At 36.0% G+C, this 20,399-nt stretch overlaps 1 protein-coding gene across 1 annotated transcript in view; it reads right to left on the bottom strand.

The window, feature by feature from the left end:
• Positions 1–2,603: 2,603 nt before the first annotated feature.
• Positions 2,604–20,399, bottom strand: part of LOC129656421 (calcium-binding mitochondrial carrier protein SCaMC-1-like) — a 76,307-nt gene continuing 58,511 nt past the window's right edge. The window contains exons 12-13 of the mRNA XM_055587100.1: positions 14,264–14,426; positions 2,604–2,673 (exon numbers count right to left, since the gene is read on the bottom strand). Coding sequence (XP_055443075.1) covers positions 2,604–2,673; positions 14,264–14,426 — 233 coding nt within the window. The remainder of the gene's footprint in view (positions 2,674–14,263; positions 14,427–20,399) is intronic.

Below are 20,399 nucleotides of genomic sequence, written 5' to 3'. Positions count from 1 at the left end.
AAGTTTTCTTGTAAAATTCCACAGACCACAGAATAAAATTCACTTATTTTTCAAAATAACAGTTTGAGATGTTATTTATTCCATCAGTTTTCATACCATTTGTTATTAATAAGTGTTAAATATATAAAAGTAAAGAACATTGAATCTGCTCTCATAGCAGCTCACCATCTAGTGTGCTCTAGGTGTGTAAAGAAATAAAATTCAACCTAATAAACATATGCTTTATATTAGATATAAAGCATATATAAATAAAGATAACTGAGATGTGACTACAAATGATAAAATACGTGTTATTTAAATGAATGAGATTGAGGAATTAATAAACAGAAGGCTATTAATAAAGCTTTTAGAAAATACTATAAGTAATAGGCATATGTAAATATTAAGGACTTTTTCTTTAAGAGATAATTAACTGTCAAAAACAGAATATATTGTGGAACTTATGTAGAAGTAAAATACACGACAGCAATAGGAAAAAGGATGGGAGAGGGGTCATAGAAGTATACTACTAGAAGGTTCTCACATTATATGTGAGGTAGTATACATGTAAATGGAGGAGGACCTGGCAACCCACTCCAGTATTCTGCCTGGAGAATCCCCATTGACAGAGGAGCCTGGCAGGCTACAGTCCATAGGGTTGCAAACAGTCAGACATGACTGAAGCAACTTAGCATACATTTAAAACTGCATCTAGAAACTCTAAAGCAACTGTTGAAAAAAAACATGGAAGTATAGCTAATAAACCAATAGAAGAGATAAAATAGAATACCAAAAAAACACTGAATTAATACAAAAGAATGTAAGAGGGGAAAAGGAAAAAGAACAGTTGAGATAAGCAAAACAAGAAAGAAGTAGGACTTAAAACCATGTCAATAATTATTCTATATGCTTCAATAAAAAGGCACAGCAAACAAGACCCAACTATATACTTTCTAAAAAAACTGAAATATAAAGATACAAATAGGTTAAAAGTAAATGGATGGACAAGGAAATACTTGAAAACACTAATCTTGAGGAAGCTGGGGTAGCTATATTAATATTAACCAAAGAAGACTTCAAGACAACAAAGACATTTTATAATCTTAGGAGGGTTTATTCACCAAGATGGTATAACAATCATAAGGTATTTGTAGCTAATAACAAAGCTTGAAATTACATAAAGTAAAATGGACAGACTGCAAAGTGAAAATGATACATCCACAATTAGAGCCAAATGATAGAATGAGGAAACTGTCAATAGGGTATAAAATACTTCAGTAATATGATCAACATTATTTTCAACTGCACATGTAAAGTTGAAAGACTAAGGAAGATCATATGCTGGGCCATAAAGCAAGTCAATAACTTAAATGACTGAAATCATACAGAGTATTTCTTTGATCACAATAAAATTAAATTAGGAATCAATCACAAAAATAGTGAAGACTACACAAACACTTGGAAATTAAATGATTTACTTCTAAATAACACATGGGTCAAAGAAGAAATCACAGGAAAAAATCAGAATATATTTTGAACTGAATGATAATGAAAGCATATCAAAACATGTAGAATACAGCTAAACTAGTGCCTAGATTAACGTTATATCTTTACATGTTTGTGTTAGAAAACAAGAAAAATTTAAATATGTGACTAAGGTTCTACTTTAAGAAATTATAAAAAGAAGAGCAAATTAATGCCAAATAAGTAGCAAGAAGGATTTTAAAGACTTGAAATCAATGAAATAAAAGACAATAAAGAAAATTAGTAAAATTAAAAACTATTTTCATGGAAAAAATTAATAAAATTGATAAACCTCAACTAGACCAATAAAGAAAAAATATTACCAATATCAAGAAAACATCAGCTTCTGGTTCAAGATGGCAGAATAAAAGGACATGCACTCCTCTCCTCCTGCAAGAGCACCAAAATTGCAACTAGCTGTTGAACAACCATTGACAGGAGAATGCTTGAACCCACCAAAAAAGATACCCCATGTCCAAAAACAAAGAAGCCACAGCAAGATGGTAGTAGGGGTGCAAACACAATAAAATCAAATCCCATACCCACCAGGTGGATGACCCACAGACTGAAGAACAATAATACCAAAGAAGTTCTCACACTATTGTGAAGTTTCTGAACCCCACATCAAGCTTCCCAGTCTGGAGATCTGACAAAGGGACTGGGAATCCCCAGGGAATCTATCTTTGACCACCAGCAGAATTTGATTAAAGGACTTCCAGAGGATTAGGGGAAACAAAGACTCTGGTCTTGGGGGGCACAAACAAAATTTTACACGCACCAAGACCCAGAGTAGAGGAGCAGTGACCCCACAGGAGACTGAACCAAAACTACCAGCTAGTGTTGCAGGGCTTCCTGTGGAGGCATGGGGATGGGGGTACTGGAAGGTCCCCCTTGGCATAAACCCTCTTGTAGTTCACCATTAACCCTACCACAGAGCCTGTAGACTCCAGGTCTGGGTTACCTCAGGCCAAACAACTACCAGGGAGAGAGTGCAACCCCACACATCAGCAGATAATTGGATTAAAGCTTTACTGAGCAAGGCCCTGCCCACCAGAGCAAGACTCAGTTTTTCCAATCACCTGTCCCTCCCATCAGGAAGCTTACACAAGACTCTCAGCCTCATCCATCAGAGGGCAGACAGAAGAAGCAAGAAGCACAGTCTCACAGCAGCTAAAACAAAAACCATATTACAGAAAGTTAATCACAATGAAAAAGTAAAAAGTTATGTCCTAGATGAAGGGACAAGATAAAAATCCCAGGAAAACAACTAAAGGAAGTGGAGATAGGCAGCCTCCCAGCAAAAGAATTCAGAATAATGATAGTGAAGATGATCCAGGATCTTCGGAAAAGAATGGAGGCAAAGATTGAGAAGATACAAGAAATGTTTACCAATGACCTAGAAGGACTAAAAAACAAACAAACAGAGATGAACAATACACTAGAAGGAATCAATAGCAGAATAACTGAGGGAGAAGAATGGATAAATGACCTGGATGACAAAATAGTGGCAATCACTGCCACAGAACAGAATATAGAAAAAAGAATGAAATGAAATGAAGCCAGCCTAAGAGACCTCTGAGTCAACATTAAATGTGCCAACATTCACATTATAGGGGCCCCAGAAAGAGAAGAGAGAGAGAAAGGACCTGAGAAAATATTTGAAGAGATAATAGCTAAAAATTTCCCTAACATGGGAAAGGAAATAATCAACCAAGGCCAGAAAGCACAGAGACTCCCAGGAAGGATAAACCCAAGGAGGAACACACCAAGACACATAGTAAACACACTGACAAAAATTAAAGACAAGAGATAAAACATTAAAAGCAACAAGGGAAAAATGACAAATAACATACGAGGGAACTCCCATCAGATTATCAGCTGATTTCTCAACAGAAACTCTACAAAGCCAGAAGGGAATGGCATGATATATTTAAAGCGACGAAAGAGAAGAACCTACAGCCAAGACTATGCTAATTCAGCAAGATTCTCATTCAGATATGATGGAGAAATCAAAAGCTTTCCAGACAAGCAAAAGTTAGGAGAATTCAGCACCACAAAACTAGCTTTAGAACAAATGCTAAAGGAACTTCTCTAGGCAGAAAACACAAGAGGAAAAGACCTACAGAAAATAAACCCAAAACAATTAAGAAAATGGTAATAGGATCATACATATCAATAATTACCTTAAATGTAAATAGATTAAATGCACCAACCAAAAGACATAGACTGGCTGTGTAAATGAAAACATATGCATTTATGCAGTTCCACTTACCACATCACTTTGCTTAGCCCCCCCTCCCAAATTGTATGTAATTATTTTATATTGTTGAGTTAATTATGTTCCCATTATGGCTTGCAATTATAATTATCTTTTTTTTTTTGGTCTGGTTATTGATCGTGAAAACTGATAAACATCTTTTACTATTATGATTATGTAACTATTTTTCACTTAACCATTGTATCATGATTGGTCAACAGAAAAACAAGAGAACTCTCTTATCACGAAAACTAGGATCTAATAGAAAAACTTGTAATCACTTTTTAAAATCCAGATGCATATCAGAATTATCTTGAAATTTCTTGAAAAATACAAATTCTCAGGTATGGCATTTTCTCCAGAGTGCCAGATAATGTCTCTAATGAGCAGTCATGTTGAAAAACAATTGGACTTATGATGATCTTTTACCTAGTTTGTTTCACTTTCTCTATTGCATATTCAGAGCTCCCATTTCATTTAGTTTATGTTCTCCAATTTCTCCATCTCTCTTTTTTTGCTTTTGATGTTCTTTCTCAAGACTTTACCAAATGTAGTAGAAAAGCTTTTTAAACACACATACACACAAACACACACAACATGTATTGTTGTTCAGCCGCTCAGTCGTGTCTGAATCTTTGCGACCCCATGGACTGCAGCATGCCAGCCTTCCCTGTCCTTCACCATCTCCTGGAGCTTGCTCAAACTCATATCCATTGAGTTCATAATGCCATCTAACCATCTTGTCCTCTATTGTCCCCCCGCCTCCTGTCTTCAGTCTTTCCCAGCATCAGGGTCTTTTCCAACGAGCCAGTTCTTCACATCAGATGGCCAAAGTATTGGAGTTTCGGCTTCTGCATGTGTCCTTCCAATGAATATTCAGGATTGATTTCCTTTAGGATTGACTGCTTTGATAATTTTGCAGTCCAAGGGACTCTCAAGAGTCTTCTCCAACACCACAGTTCAAAAGCATCAATTCTTCAACACTCAGCCTCCTTTATGATCCAATTCTTACATCCATAGATGATTCCTGGAAAAACCATAGCTTTGACTGGGCAGACCTTTGTTGGCAAAGTAATGTCTGTTTTATAATATGCTGCCTGTGCTTGTCATAGCTTTTCTTCCAAGGAGAAAAAAAAATTAAATTATTTTAATTTCATGGCTGCAGTCACTATCTGCTGTGATTCTGGAGCCCAGGAAAATAAATTCTGTCACTGTTTCCATTGTATCCAAGTCTATTTGCTATGAAGTGATGGGACCAGTTGCCATGATCTTAGTTTTCTGAATGTTGAGTTTTAAACCAACTTTTTCATTCTCCTCTTTCACTTTCATCAAGAGGCTCTTTAGTTCCTCTTCGCTTTCTGCCATAAGGGTGGTGTCATCTACATATCTGAGGTTATTGATATTGATATTTCTCCTAGCAATCTTGATTCCAGCTTGTGCTTCATCCAGCCTGGCATTTCACATGATGTACTCTGTAAGTTAAATAAGCAGGGTGACAGTATACAGCCTTGACAAACTCCTTTCCTGATGCGGAACTCATCCATTGTTCCATGTCCAGTTCTAACTGTTGCTTCTTGACCTGCATACAGGTTTTTCAGGAGGCAGTAAGGTGGTCTGGTATTCCCATCTCTTTAAGAATTTTCCACAGTTTGTTGTGATCCACACAGTCAAAGGCTTTAGTGTAGTCAATGAAGCAGAAGATCCTTTTCTGGAACTCTCTTGCTTTTTCTATGAGCCAATGGATGTTGGCAATTTGATCTCTGGTTCCTCTGCCTTTTCTAAATCCAGCTTGAACATCTGGAAGTTCTCAGTTCACATACTGTCTTGAAGCCTAGCTTAGAGAATTTTGAGAGTTACTTTGCTAGCATGTGAAATGAGTGCAACTGTACAGTAGTTTGAACATTCTTTGCATTGCCTATTTTTCAAATCTTAAGAACTTTTGCCTAACTAAAAAAATTATGACATTTTGATTCTACTTGTTTGACTTAGTATGGATGGAATGCTAGATTTCTAATTTAAAAATAGATATGCAACAAGCAAGCAAAGTTTACTGTATAGCATAGGGAGCTATAGTAATAACCTATGATGGAAAATAATTTAAAAAATAATATATGTGTATTTGTATAACTGGATCACCTTGCTGTGCACCTGAAACATTGTAAGTCAAACATACTTCAATAAAATATTTTTTTGAAAAAAATCACTAAAAATTCTATACATACTAAAATAATAGAGAACATTATGGACTCCTCTATAGCAATAAATTTGACAACTTAGATGAAATGGAAACATTCCTTGAAAGACATATTTTTAAAGCTGGCAAAAGAAGAAACAGTAAACTTGAATAACCAGCTATGTAAAACTAAAGCTATCATTCATACTTAATGGTGAAAGACTAAATGTTTTCTCCCATTAAGACAAAATGACTGGGTAAGAATGTTCTCACCCCTTCTATTCAATGCTGTACTGGATGTTCTATCCAGAGCAGTGAGGCAAGAAAAAGAGAAAAACACATATTGCAAAGAGGCAAGTCAAACTTTGCCTATTTGCAGATGACATAATCATTTACACAGATAATCACAAGGAATGTACAAAACAACTCTTTGAATTGATAAATGAATTTAGCAAAGTTTCCAGAAACAAGTCAATATAAAAAGTTCTATTTCTATATATATAATAATAATTGGAAAATAAAATTTAATAACATTTAAACAGCATCAAAACTGAAATACTTAGTAATAAATTTAGTTAAATATGTGTACCATCCAAAAGCAAAAGTATTTTTGAATTAAAGAATACCTAAATAAATGGAAAGATATATCATCTTGATAGACTGAAAGTCTCATAGATTGAGTTGATTCTCTACAATTTGATTTAGAGATTTAATGTGATCCTAAACTAATTCCTAACAGGCTTGTTTATACAAACTGATAAGCTGATTCTAAAATTTATGTGGAAATGCAAAGGATGTTGAATTACTAAAACTATTTTGAAAAAGAATAAGTTTCAGAGGTCAGAAATAAACCTACACATGTATAATTAAATTATTTTCAACAATTCCATGAGGAAAGGATACTCTTTTCAACAAATAGTACTAGAACAATAGGATATCCATAAAGGAAAAAAACAAAAACAAAAACAAACCTTGAAACTGTGTCTTGAAAAGATATTGTTATGAAAATGGGCAAGACAGAGTTTGGGAGAAAATATTTCAATACTTTTATCTACAGTACTTAAGAACACTTAAAATATTACCAAAAAAACCATTTTTTTTTTAATGAGCAAAAGGCCTGAACAAACATTTCACAAAAGAAGATATGTAAATGAATTATTTGTAAAATGCTCAAAAAACCTTAGACATTATAGAAATACAAATTAAAACCACAATGAGATACCACTCTAGAATGGATAAAATTAAAAACACTAACAGTATCAAGTAGTGCTGAGTTTATAGAACAACTGAAACTCTAGTATGTAGCTGCTTCAGTTCAGCTCAGTTCAGTCGCTCAGTCGTGTCCGACTCTTAGCGACCCCATGAACCGCAGCATGCCAGGCCTCCCTGTCCATCACCAACTCCCAGAGTTAACTCAAACTCATGTCCATTGAGTCGGTGATGCCATCCAACCATCTCATCCTCTGTCGTCCCCTTCTCCTCCTGCCGTCAATCTTTCCCAGCATCAGGGTCTTTTCAAATGAGTCAGCTCCTCAAATCAGGTGGCCCAAGTATTGGAGTTTCAGCTTCAACATCAGTCCTTCCAATGAACACCCGGGATTGATCTCCTTTAGGATGAACTGGTTGGATCTCCTTGCAGTCCAAGGGTCTCTCAAGAGTCTTCTCCAACACCACAGTTCAAAAGCATCAATTCTTCAGCGCTCAGTTTTCTTTCCAACTCTCACATCCATACATGACCACTGGAAAAACCATAGCCTTAACTAGACGGACCTTAGTTGACAAAGTAATGTCTCTGCTTTTTAATATGCTGTCTAGGTTGGTCATAACTTTCCTCCCAAGAAGTAAGTGTCTTTTAATTTTATGGCTGCAAGCACCATCTGCAGTGATTTTGGGTAGCTGGTAGGAATGTAAAATAGAACAAGCAAAAAGACAGTTTGCTAGCTTCTCATAAATTGAACAAATAGTATATAATCCAGCAATTCCATCTCTATATTTTAACTCTAGAGAACTGAAAATATGTGTCAAAAAAAGGTGTTGGTACACCAATATTCAGAGCAGCTTTATTAATAATAGCCAAAAGCTTAGAAGCAACATTCTTCATCAATGGATAAACAAATTGTGGTATTGTCATGCTGTGGAATACTACTCAGCATTTAAAGGGAATGAACTACTGATACATAACACAGATAAAACTCAATACATTGTGGAAATAATAGAAATCAATGTGATAGTCATTACACAAATGTATACTTTCATAAATATTCATCACAATGAATACTTAAAATGAACACATTTTATTAAATGTAAATTATGCATCAACAAAGTTGAATTTTAAAGTTAAGTAACTAGCTATTACTAACTGAACGTTGTTCAATATTTTCCTATACATATAGTATTCTGTACATTTTGGGTTAGTCATCAATATAAAGGGGAACTATAGTAGGAATATTCAAGCTGATTTTAGAAAAGGCAGAGGAACCAGAGATCAAATTGCCAACATCCCCTGGATCATCGAAAAAGCAATAGAGTTCCAGAAAAACATCTATTTCTGCTTTATTGACTATGCCAAAGCCTTTGACTGTGTGGATCACAATAAACTGTGGAAAATTCTTCAAGAGATGGGAATACCAGACCACCTGACCTGCCTCTTGAGAAACCTATATGCAGGTCAGGAAGCAACAGTTAGAACTGGACATGGAACAACAGACTGGTTCCAAATAGGAAAAGGAGTACATCAAGTGACAAGTACATATTGTCACCCTGCTTATTTAACTTATATGCAGAGTACATCATGAGAAACACTAGGCTGGAAGAAGCACAAGCTGGAATCAAGATTGCCAGGTGAAATATCAATCACCTCAGATATGCAGATGACACCACCCTTATGGCAGAAAGCAAAGAGGAACTAAAGAGCCTCTTGATGAAAGTGAAAGAGGAGAGTGAAAAAGTTGGCTTAAAGCCCAACATTCAGAAAACAAAGGTCATGGCATCTGGTCCCATCACTTCATGGGAAATAGATGGGGAAACAGCGGAAACAGTGACTGACTTTATTTTGGGGGGCTCCAAAATCACTGCAGATGGTGACTGCAGCCATGAAATTAAAAGATGCTTGCTCCTTGGAAGAATTTATGACCAACTTAGACAACATATTAAAAAGCAGAAACGTTACTTTGCCAACAAAGGTCCATCTAGTCAAGGCTATGGTTTTTCCAGTGGTCATGTATGGATGTGAGAGTTGGACTATAAAGAAAACTGAGCACCAAAGAATTGATGCTTTTGAACTGTGGTGTTGGAGAAGACCCCTGAAAGTCCCTTGGACTGCAAGGAGATCCAACCAGTCCATCCTAAAGGACAGCAGTCCTGACTGTTCATTGGAAGGACTAATGTTGAAGCTGAAACTCGAATACTTTGGCCACCTGATATAAAGAACTGACTCATTTGAAAAGACCCTGATGCTGGGAAAGATTGAAGGCGGGAGGAGAAGGGGATGACAGAGGATGAGATGGTTGGATGGCATCACCGACTCAATGGACATGAGTTTGAGTTAATTCTGGGAGTTGGTGATGGACAGGGAGGCCTGGTGTGCTGCAGTCCATGGGGTCGCAAAGAATCAGACATGACTGAGTGACTGCACTGAACTGATAGTAGGAATATAATCAAACTGCTCACCAGGAAAAAATTACATTTATCATATTATGGCTGACTATGTTTCTATCTGATGACAGGAACGAAGTCTTACTCAATTTCCTGAGTGCAGCAGAGTTCTGGACAGGAAAAAGACTTCAGCATATGTTAAAGTTTTATTAAATCTATAAACAAAGTTATACTCTCCAGAGGGATTTTCATTCCATTGTCCTATAAACTTAACTTTTTCTAGTATTTTGTGTTTGGTAAGGGACTTAGAATCTCTCCAAAGTTTCATCTCTCTACCCCTTTATTAACTTCTTTCAACCATATGATTAAAAGCACTAGAAGACACACCTGAACTTGAATCCCACCTCTACCACTTACCACTTATGCAACCTTAGGCAAACTACTTAACTACTCCAAAACTCCATTTTCTCATTTGCAAAAAGGGGATAACAATTATACCTATCTCATAAGATCATTATCAAAGTAAAAAAAATGATGTAAAGTGTTTGCAACTAGCCCATGGTAAGCATTTAAAAGTTTGCTATTACTGCTTTTCTTGTTAGAAACCATATCCTTACAACAAACAGTTTGGAAATTTCATTAGTGGGATATTTGGTGTAATAGTATCAGTTGTTTATAGAATTACTTGGGAACTATGGCAGATACTCTGGACTGGCTCTTCCAACCTTCATTCTACATTTTTCTTTGGAGACTGTGGAATGCTCAAAACTGCATTTCTAAACTCCTTTGAAGTTAGGGTTCTATATGAAAATTAGCTTCCAAAAAAACCTTACACAGAATTTGGAAAGAATAAGTAAGGCTGCTTATTCCTGTTGTTTTCATGGATATCAGAGTTTAGATAAGTTTTGGTGCCTGGACTCAGCAATCCAATGTTTATTGACCAATTTCATGGGTATCTTGAAGCAGACTTGACAGCGGTGATGGCAGCTAAACAAATTTCTAAACTATGAATCACAGCTATATTCAACTCATTAGTATAGTTCAGGGATTATCTTTTTTTTTCTATAAAGAACTAATTAGTAAATACTTTAGGCATTGTAGGTCACATACAGTCTCTTATTATTTTTGTTTTTACTACAAACCATGAAAGGAAAATTGAGAAATTATAGACTTCATCAATATTTGGAATTGCTGTTCATCCAAAGACACAATTAAGAAAGTTGATATTCCAGTCACAAACTGAAAAAGGTATTCACAATACATACTGCTAATAAATGAGTCCTATACAGAAGTTTGAAAAAGTCCTACAAATCAGTAAGAAAAAGGCAAACAATATTTAGATTTAAAAAAAGAAAAGAAGACTTGCCAGGCACTTCAAAGAAAGAATATCCAATGGCTTTTTTTTTTTTTCTCTCTCTCTCTTCAGCTACTCTGCACAGCATACAGAACTTCCCCAAGCAGGGACAGAACTCATGGCCCTGTAGTGGAAGCATTGAGTCTTAACCATTGGACCACTAGATGTTCCAATGACTTCTTTTTTATGATTTTATTTTATTTTTAATTAATTTGTATTGGAGTATAGCTGATTTACAATATTGTGTCCGTTTCTGCTATATAGCAAAGTGAATCAGTTATACATATATCTACTCTTTTTTAGATTCTATTCCCATATAGGTCATTTCAGAGATTTGAGTCAAGTTCTCTGTGCTACACAGTAGGTTCTCATTAGTCATCTATTTTATGTATAGTAGTAGTGTGTATATGCGGAGAAGGCAATGGCACCCCACTCCCGTACTTTTGCCTGGAAAATCCCATGGACGGAGGAGCCTGGTAGGCTGCAGTCCATGGGGTTGCTAGAGTCGGACACGACTGAGTGACTTCACTTTCACTTTTCACTTTCATGCACTGGAGAAGGAAATGGCAACCAACTCCAGTGTTCTTGCCTGGAGAATCCCAGGGACGGTGGAGCCTGGTGGGCTGCTGTCTATGGGGTCGCACAGAGTCGGACACGACTGAAGCGACTTAGCAGCAGCAGCAGCAGTATGTATGTATATGTCAATCCCAATCTCCCAATTTATCCCTCCCTGCTTTCTCCCTTAGTAGCCATAAGTTCCAATGCCTTCTTAACAGAGTTGGGTTTTTGTTGTTTGTTTTTTGTTTTCTTTCTTTTTTTTTTTTTTTTTTGGCTCCTCTTGCCATGGAGCACGGGCTTTAGGGCTCATGGGCTCAGTGGTTGCAGCTCCCTGGCAGGTTCAATAGTTGTGACACATGGGCTTAGTTGCTCTGTGCTGTGTGTGATCTTCCCAGATCTGGAACGGAACTTGTGTCTTCTGCATTGGTAGGCAGGTGGATTCTTTACCTCTGAGGCACAAAGGAAGCCCCAACAAAGGTGTTTTTTAAGATAATTAAAGGTGAATTCCAGAGGTAATGCTGTGTTTTTAACCCCCAAAGTCTAAAATTGCAAATCTTAAATAGTAATTTATCACTCTGGTAATAATGTTTAAATTGACTTTTCTGTTTTCTGAAGTGTGAAAGTACCTGTTCAAGTGCCTTTGTTTCTTCATTAATTCTGAAGAGACCTTTGGAATTTCCCCCATCCTTTGCTCATAAAAGTATAAAAACCTCTAAAATGGGTTGAATTTTTACTCTTCGAAAGCAGTGCTGTATACATGGAGAAGTCTTGAGGTTACTGTAAGAATAAGACTGAAAACCAGAGACAGGAAGCTTAAGTCCAAAACCTGAGAACACCAGAGAACTCCTGACTCCAGGGAACATTAATCAATAAGAGCTTATCCAAAAGCCTCCATACTTACACTGAAACCAAGCACCACCCAAGAGCCAACAAGTTCCAGAGCAAGACATACCATACAAATTCTCCAGCAATGCAGGAACATAGCCCTGAGCTTCAACATACAGGCTGCCCAAAGTCACACCAAACCCATAGACATCTCAAAACTCACTACTGGACACTTCATTGCACTCCAGAGAGAAGAAATCCAGCTCCACCCACCAAAACACCGACACAAGCTTCCCTAACCAGGAAATCTTGACAAGCCATCCGTCCAACCCCACCCACAGGGAGGAACCTCTACAATAAACAGGAACCACAAACTGCCAGAATACGGAAAGACCACCCCAAATACAGCAATCCAAACAAGAAGAAAAGGCAGAGAAATACTCATCAGGTAAAGGAACAGGATAAATGCCCACCACACCAAACAAAAGAGGAGGAGATAGGGAGTCTACCCGAAAAACAATTCAGAATAATGATAGTAAAAATGATCCAAAATCTTGAAAACAAAATGGAGTTACAGATAAATAGCCTGGAGACAAGGATTGAAGGATGCAAGAAATGTTTAACAAGGACCTAGAAGAAATTTAAAAAGAGTCAGTCAATAATGAATAATGAAATAAATGAGATAAAAAAAACATTCTGGAGGGAACCAACAGTAGAATAATGGAGGCAGAAGATAGGATAAGTGAGGTAGAAGACAGAATGGTAAAAATAAATGAAGCAGAAAGGAAAAAAGAAAAATGAATTAAAAGAAATGAGGACAATCTCAGAGACCTCTGGGACAATGTTAAATGCCCCAACATTCAAATCATAGGAGTCCCAGAAGAAGGAAACAGAAAGGCCATGAGAAAATACTTGAGGAGATAATAGTTGAAAACTTCCCTAAAATAGGGAAGGAAACAGTCACCCAAGTCCAAGAAACCCAGAGAGTCCCAAATAAGTTAAACCCAAGGCAAAATACCCCAAGACACATATTAATCAAATTAACAAAGATCAAACACAAAGAACAATATTAAAAGCAGCAAGGGAAAAATAACAAATAACACACAAGGGGATTCCCATAAGGATAACAGCTGATCTTTCAATAGAAATTCTTCAGGTCAGAAGGGAATGGCAGGATATACTTAAGGTGATGAAAGAGAAAAACCTACAACCCAGATTACTGTACCCAGCAAGAATCTCATTCAAATATGAAGGAGAAATCAAAAGCTTTACAGTCAAGCAAAAGCTGAGAGAATTCAGCACCACCAAACCAGCTCTCCAACAAATGCTAAAGGATCGTCTCTAGACAGGAAGCACAGAAAGGGTGTATAATTGTGAACCCAAAACAACAAAGTAAATGGCAATGGGATCATACTTATCAATAATTACCTTAAATGTAATTGGGTTGAATGCCCCCAACCAAAAGACAAAGACTGGCTGAATGGATACAAAAATAAGATCCCTATATATATATATATATGCTGTCTACAGGAGACCCACCTCAAAACAAGGGACCACACAGACTGAAAGTGAAGGACTGGAAAAAGATATTCCACACAAATAGAGACCAAAAGAAAGCAGGAGTAGCAAAATATTCCAACTTTATTCTGTGACACAAAATTATATCAGGTTAATAATACAATTATGTTATATTAGGTAATATAAATTGCATTTTAATCCACTTAAATGGAAATTTCTGTTGAGTGTTCATTAAACTGTTGAGAAGCTTAAATGGATTTTATGAAAATTAAACATCTTAATTCATAAAGAACTTAATAAACTTTAATTCTGGCTTACATAAAATTAAAATTTAATATTTAAGTCTAATTTATATGTTTATCTTTTTGGAAAATAGATACATCATATTTTAATACAGACCTCTTGAAGTTTAATGAGAAAGCAAAGACATTTTCATGCTTATAAATGTACATAAAATGATAGTTCAGGACTTCATTTTTACGCTATTCCCAAGAGTGGTTTTACTGATTTGTAAACCATACGGCTTATGCAAACTGAAGGAAACAACTTTAAGAAAGTTGGAGTCATGCCTCTGAAAAATCCTGTCACTCCTTGTCTTTTATAAATTTTATAAAAGACGCTAATCATATTTAGCTGTGGAACTCCTAGAAAATGAAAGGGAAGGGAAAAATCAAGTTAATTTTATGTTTTAGCTTTCTTTCAAACACTGACTCAGGTAAAACATGCTAAAATAGATAATAAAATACAATTAATTAAATTATTTCACAAGCAGTCCCAAAGAAACATCTCTGATTCATAGTCAGAATCAGAGACTCTAATGGAGCAATTTGATGCTCATCTCTATTTAATTTTCTTTCATTTTAGGAACAACTTCTGTCCACTGGAAGTGAAATTTACTTGTAATTATCATATACTTATAATTTTTAAAGACTATCCAGACATACAGAGGTATCTGATTCAGTATCTCATGCCTTAAGAACATCTCAAAATCAGAAACAAACTCAAATGTGTTTCTCATTTGATATTTTTCTCAGGGAATGATTCCACCATTCATCTAGCTGTTGAAACTGGAAATCTGAAAGGCATCCATGACATTTCCCTCATGTCCAAACCAGTGCCCATCGATTTTACCCTCTAAATATCTCTCAAATCCATCCATTTACTTCCATGTCCACTAACATGCCTCCAGCCTTCAAACTACCAGCATTCTTCTCTCAACTATTGGCATAATCACCCCCTTCATTTTTTTCTGCATACTTTAACCAGAGAGAACTATTAATGATGCAAATTTGATTATGTTACTGTCCTGCTTCAGTAATTTTCCATTATGCTTAAATATAGTATGCTGCTGCCTCTGTTTCCATCTCCCACCTCACTTGTTAACCACTCCCTTGCTTTCTGCACTCCAGCCTTACATCCTATTCAGTTTCTCAAATGTCTTTTTGCTTCTTCCCTCTTCAAACCAGTACCCTGGCTTTTCCCTTTGCTTGAAAGTAACTGCCCCCACCGTTGCCTATTTTACCCCACTTCAGCCTTCAGTTCTCAGTCTAAGCAACAATTCCTGGAGGAAGTCTTTTCAGATCTGCCTTAGATTCCACCCTCCCCATATAGTCTTTATAGAACTTCACTTTACTTTTGTAGCTCTTATCAAAGTTTATATGTATGAATTTTTAATTAACAGCCATCTTCCCTATAGGGAAGTTCCATGAGAGCAGGGACCAATGTTTCTTTTTCCTTACTCAAACCTCACGTGCATTGCACATTGCAGCGTTGGCAACATTCTCAAACTCTCTAGTTAGTATTTTTCTCCCTAATCTTATATCATTTTCCTCAAATTGGCATAGCTGAGTGTAAAAAGCAGTAGAGAACTGAAAAAAATGTCTTTCATTCTTAGTTTTAGTTTAAACATTTCCTCTCACCACCCACCCCCCCAAAATAAAATAATTCCTTTGAAATCTTAAGAAAGTTCCTCAAAATTTTAAAAACTATTTACTTGCCATTCTTGGAGAATAGTCTATTACTATATGCATTTTTTGCATTCTTTTAATAGAAGCTAATAACATTTCTCTCAAATTCTATATTTTTGTAAAGGAATATAGAGAACACTGACTCAATGGACGTGAGTCTCAGTGAACTCCGGGAGTTGGTGATGGACAGGGAGGCCTGGCGTGCTGCCATTCATGGGGTCGCAAAGAGTCGGACATGACTGAGCGAATGATCTGATCTGATCTGATCTGATAGAGAACATTCTTACTTTTTTTTCTGTCTGTGGTTTTATGCTTTTGTAATTGAAGTATAGTTGATTTACAATGTTGTGTTAATTTCTGCTGCACAACAAAGTGATTCAGTTATACATATCTATACATTTTTTATATTCTTTTCCATTATGCTTTATCACAGGATATTGAATATAGTTCCCTGAGCTATACAGTAAGATCTTGTTGTTTATCCATTCTATATATAATAGTTTGCCTCTGCTAAGCCCAAACTCCCTTCCTCCCTCCATCACCCCCTCCTTGGCAACCACAAGTCTGTTCTCTATCTACGTCTGTGAATCTGTTTCTGTTTCATAGATAAGTACATTTGTGTCATATTTTAGATTCCAAATATAAGTGATATAATATGGTATTTGTCATTCTCTTTCTGACTTAACTGACTTAGTATGATAATTTCTCAGTCCATCCATGTTGCTGCAAGTGGCATTATTTCATTCTTTTTTATGGGGGCTGAATAATATTCTATTGTGTGTATATATATATGTGTATATATATATATGAATATACTACAAAAATGTTGTACAATGAACATTTGTATAATTACCACCTAGTTTCTAAATCTGACATTTTGCCATACTTATTTTTTGCCTCTCTTTTTCTCTTCTCTGTACATACGTATAAATGTGTGTATGTCTTTTGAAAGTAAGTTGCAGACACTATGACACTTCTTCTTTAAATACTGAAACATCTCCTAAAAACTAGGACATCAGTCCACATAACTATGGTATTATGATCAATGCCCTTGAAAATTAAAAATAATTCCCAATATCACTAAATACCTCTTTATTCAAATTTTGCAAATTATCCAAAAGATGTCACTTATAGGTTTTTTCCCCAAGCTAAAACCTAAACAAAATTCACTCCTTGCACTTGGTTGTTATATTTCTTTAATTTCTTAATCAAGATTAGTTAGTACCAGTCCCCTACCACCACCATGGTTTCTATGACAATGACTTTTTGAAGAGCCCAGGCCAATTGTCATATAGAATATTTCACATTCTAGATTTGTCTGATTGATTCTTAATAGTATCATGTGTCTTATTTCTCAATCCCCTGTATTTCCTTTAGGTCTGAAAGCACAATCAAATGCCAGTAAAACATTTTTTTGGCAAGAGTACTTCATATCAGAAGTCATGCATTTCATATTACATTACATCACATCAGAAGGCACATGTATCAAGTTTTTTCACTGCTACCAACACCAAGTTTGGTCACTTGGTAAGGGTGATGACTATCCATTCTCTCCATTGTCAAGGTTTGTTTTCCTGTTTGCAGTTAGCAAGAAATCTAATAGATGATACTTAGGCATTATGTGAATTTACTATTCCCCAATACCATTTAACTTAGTAGTTTTAACATTCCCTGATGAGCCTAGGATTCAGATACTGATTTTGAAATATCATTACTCTGTATAAAACTAAAAAGAAAAATAGTTTAGTATGGGTTTTTGAGAGCAGGGAATGTATCAATACAAGCAACCAGAAAACATCATTTTCCAAAAATTACAGAAGAGCCCAGAAAAAATGAATATGGACATGTTCAAAAAACAAAGGAAGATTTTCAGTTCCAGTTATAACAGAGTAGATTCTGTCAACTAACCCTTCAAATAAGAATACTCTTAAAAGATGAACCAAATACATAAAGGGCTTCCCAGGTGGTACTAGTGAGAAAGAACCCACCTGCCAATGCAGGAGATTTAAGAGATCCAGGTTCAATTCCTGGGTCGAGAAGATCCCCTGGAGGAGAGCAAGGCAACCCACTCCAGTATTCTTGCCTGGAGAATGCCATGGACAGAGGAGCCTGGCAGGCTACAGTCCATAGGGTCACAGAGTCAGACACGACTGGAGTGACTTAGCACTCACACGCACACACAAATACATAAAAACACTGTTTGAGGGCAATCAGTGCAAGCAAGACAAGATCACTGATAGAAGGAAAGTATAGAAGTAATCATTATATTCACTCTGGTGTTTTTTCTTAGGCCATTTGACCATTTTCAGCATCAGAGAAAAGAGTTCAAGCAAGAAAACAACAATGTTACTGAACTGAGGACAGAAGTGCCAGATATTTGAGGAGCAAAATCATGAAACAGAGTTAGCATTAGTGAAGTGAGTCCAAAAAATCTCTGTATAATTTTCCCTTGGAGCATTGCCAACTCTAAAGCTGCACAAAATGAAGTTTCAATAAAGCCAGCAGAAAAGAGTAGCTGGAAGGCTAAAGATGTAAGAAAAGATTTTAGCAGTAACACAGTGCTGGATAACAGAGGTTGGAGTTTAAGTCCAACAAGGTGGGGGGCTGTGATAATCACTCTAGGCTTTCAAATAATGCCCATGAAGAGTCACTATCTAGGGGTAAAGGACCATACTCTAAGAGTTCCTTGGAGAAAAGGCAAAGCTGAAATAGGTTATCTTTAACAAAGTCTAAACTTTTAGAGGAGAAGGCAATGGCAACCCACTCCAGTACTCTTGCCTGGAAAATCCCATGGGCAGAGGAGCCTGGTAGGCTGAAGTCCATGGGGTCGCTAAGAGTCGGACATGACTAAGCGACGTCACTTTCACTTTTTACTTTCATGCATTGGAGAAGGAAATGGCAACCCACTCCAGTGTTCTTCCCTGGAGAATCCCAGGGACAGGAGAGCCTGATGGGCTGCCATCTATGGCGTCGCATAGAGTCGGACACGACTGAAGCGACTTAGCAACAGCAGCAGCAGCAGCAAACATTTAGATGATCCATGTATACTGTAGCTACCTACCAAAAAGCTTAACCCTGTTTGGAGAAAAATAACGTTATCCAGAGCCTACAATTTTTCATACAAAATGCCCATCATTCAATTCAAAATAATGAGGCATGCTATTTTAACAAAGAATCAAATAACTGAAAACCTACCAAGAAAAAAAATCAATAAAAAATTCATATATTAAAATAATTGTGATTAATATTTTTAAGAAATTAGAAAAAAAGTGGAGACTTTCACAAGAAATTTGGAATCTATTTTTTAAGAATAAAAAATGGAAAGCCTAAAATTGAAAAAAAAAATACTTAAGACTTCAGTGTATGAGTTTAATAGCAGATTAGACATTGCAAAACATAGAATTAGTGAACTCCAGAAGATAGGTTCAGCAAGAGGAAAAAAAAAAAAAAAAACCCACCCAGATTGAAGCACCTCATTGAAGATATGAGGGTGGAGGGGAACAGAAAATACAGAAAAGAACAAAATTCATATATGAGACATGAAGAACAAAATTTAACACACATGTAATTGGAATGTCAGAAAAAGAGAAACAATGGGATCGAGCAATATTTGAAGCAGTTTTGTCTCAGAATTTTCCCAAACCTGACAAAAACCATCAAATTGCATATTTTTAAACCGGGAAGAGGATAAATATAAAGCAAATGACATTTAGCATGCATGTTCAGTCACTCAATCATGTCTGATTCTTTGCGAACCCCATGGACTGTAGTCTCCCAGGCTCCTCTGTTCATGGGATTTTCCCAGCAAGAAAACTACTGGGGTGGGTTGCCATTTCCTTCTCCAGGGAATCTTCCCAACCCAGGGATAGAACTCATATCTCCCATGTCTCCTGTATTAGCAGGCAGATTCATTAACCCTGAGCCACCTGGGAATCCCTAAATGATACTTTAGGCACATAATAAATTGTTGAAAACCAGAGACAGAGAAAAAAAAAAAATCTAGAGAAAACAGAAAATACAGCATATTTAAAAAGCAACAATAAAACTGATAGCTAACTATTAAACAAAAATTACAGAACTCACAGACATTGGAATAATATTCTTTTAATGTGCCATAAAAAGAGACAAACAAAGCTAAGAGAATCTGTTGCTAGCAGATCTCCACTAAAAGAACTTCTGAACGGAGTTCTTTAAGTAGAAGAGTATAATCCTCAGTGAAAGAAAGGAAATTCAGGAAAGGAAACAAACAAAAAGAGAATAAAATATATATTAATGCTGATTTTTAAAACAGTAATGTGTTATGGGGTTTAAAACATATGCTCTAGTAAAATATATGACAACAGTAGCATAAAAGGAGGCAGTATAAATGAAAAGTGAAACTGTTATATTAGAAATTGGTAAAAATACTAATTTAAGGTAGGCTGTAATTAACAAAAGATTCGTAATCTTCAACGTAACCATTAAAAGAAAAATAAAGAATATATAACTAACGATAATATAGAAAAAACAATGAACATATCTGATATAATATGTGGTCTCCATTTAACATGCAATGATACCTTAAAATACAAATGTACTAAATGCTAATTAAAAGACAAAATAATCACACTGAATTTTTTTGAAGATCTAACTATATACTTTTCATAATGG

This window comes from Bubalus kerabau, chromosome 6 (assembly GCF_029407905.1).
Source record: "Bubalus kerabau isolate K-KA32 ecotype Philippines breed swamp buffalo chromosome 6, PCC_UOA_SB_1v2, whole genome shotgun sequence".
NCBI lineage: Eukaryota > Metazoa > Chordata > Mammalia > Artiodactyla > Bovidae > Bubalus > Bubalus kerabau.
This window is presented reverse-complemented; position numbering and strand designations above follow the sequence as displayed.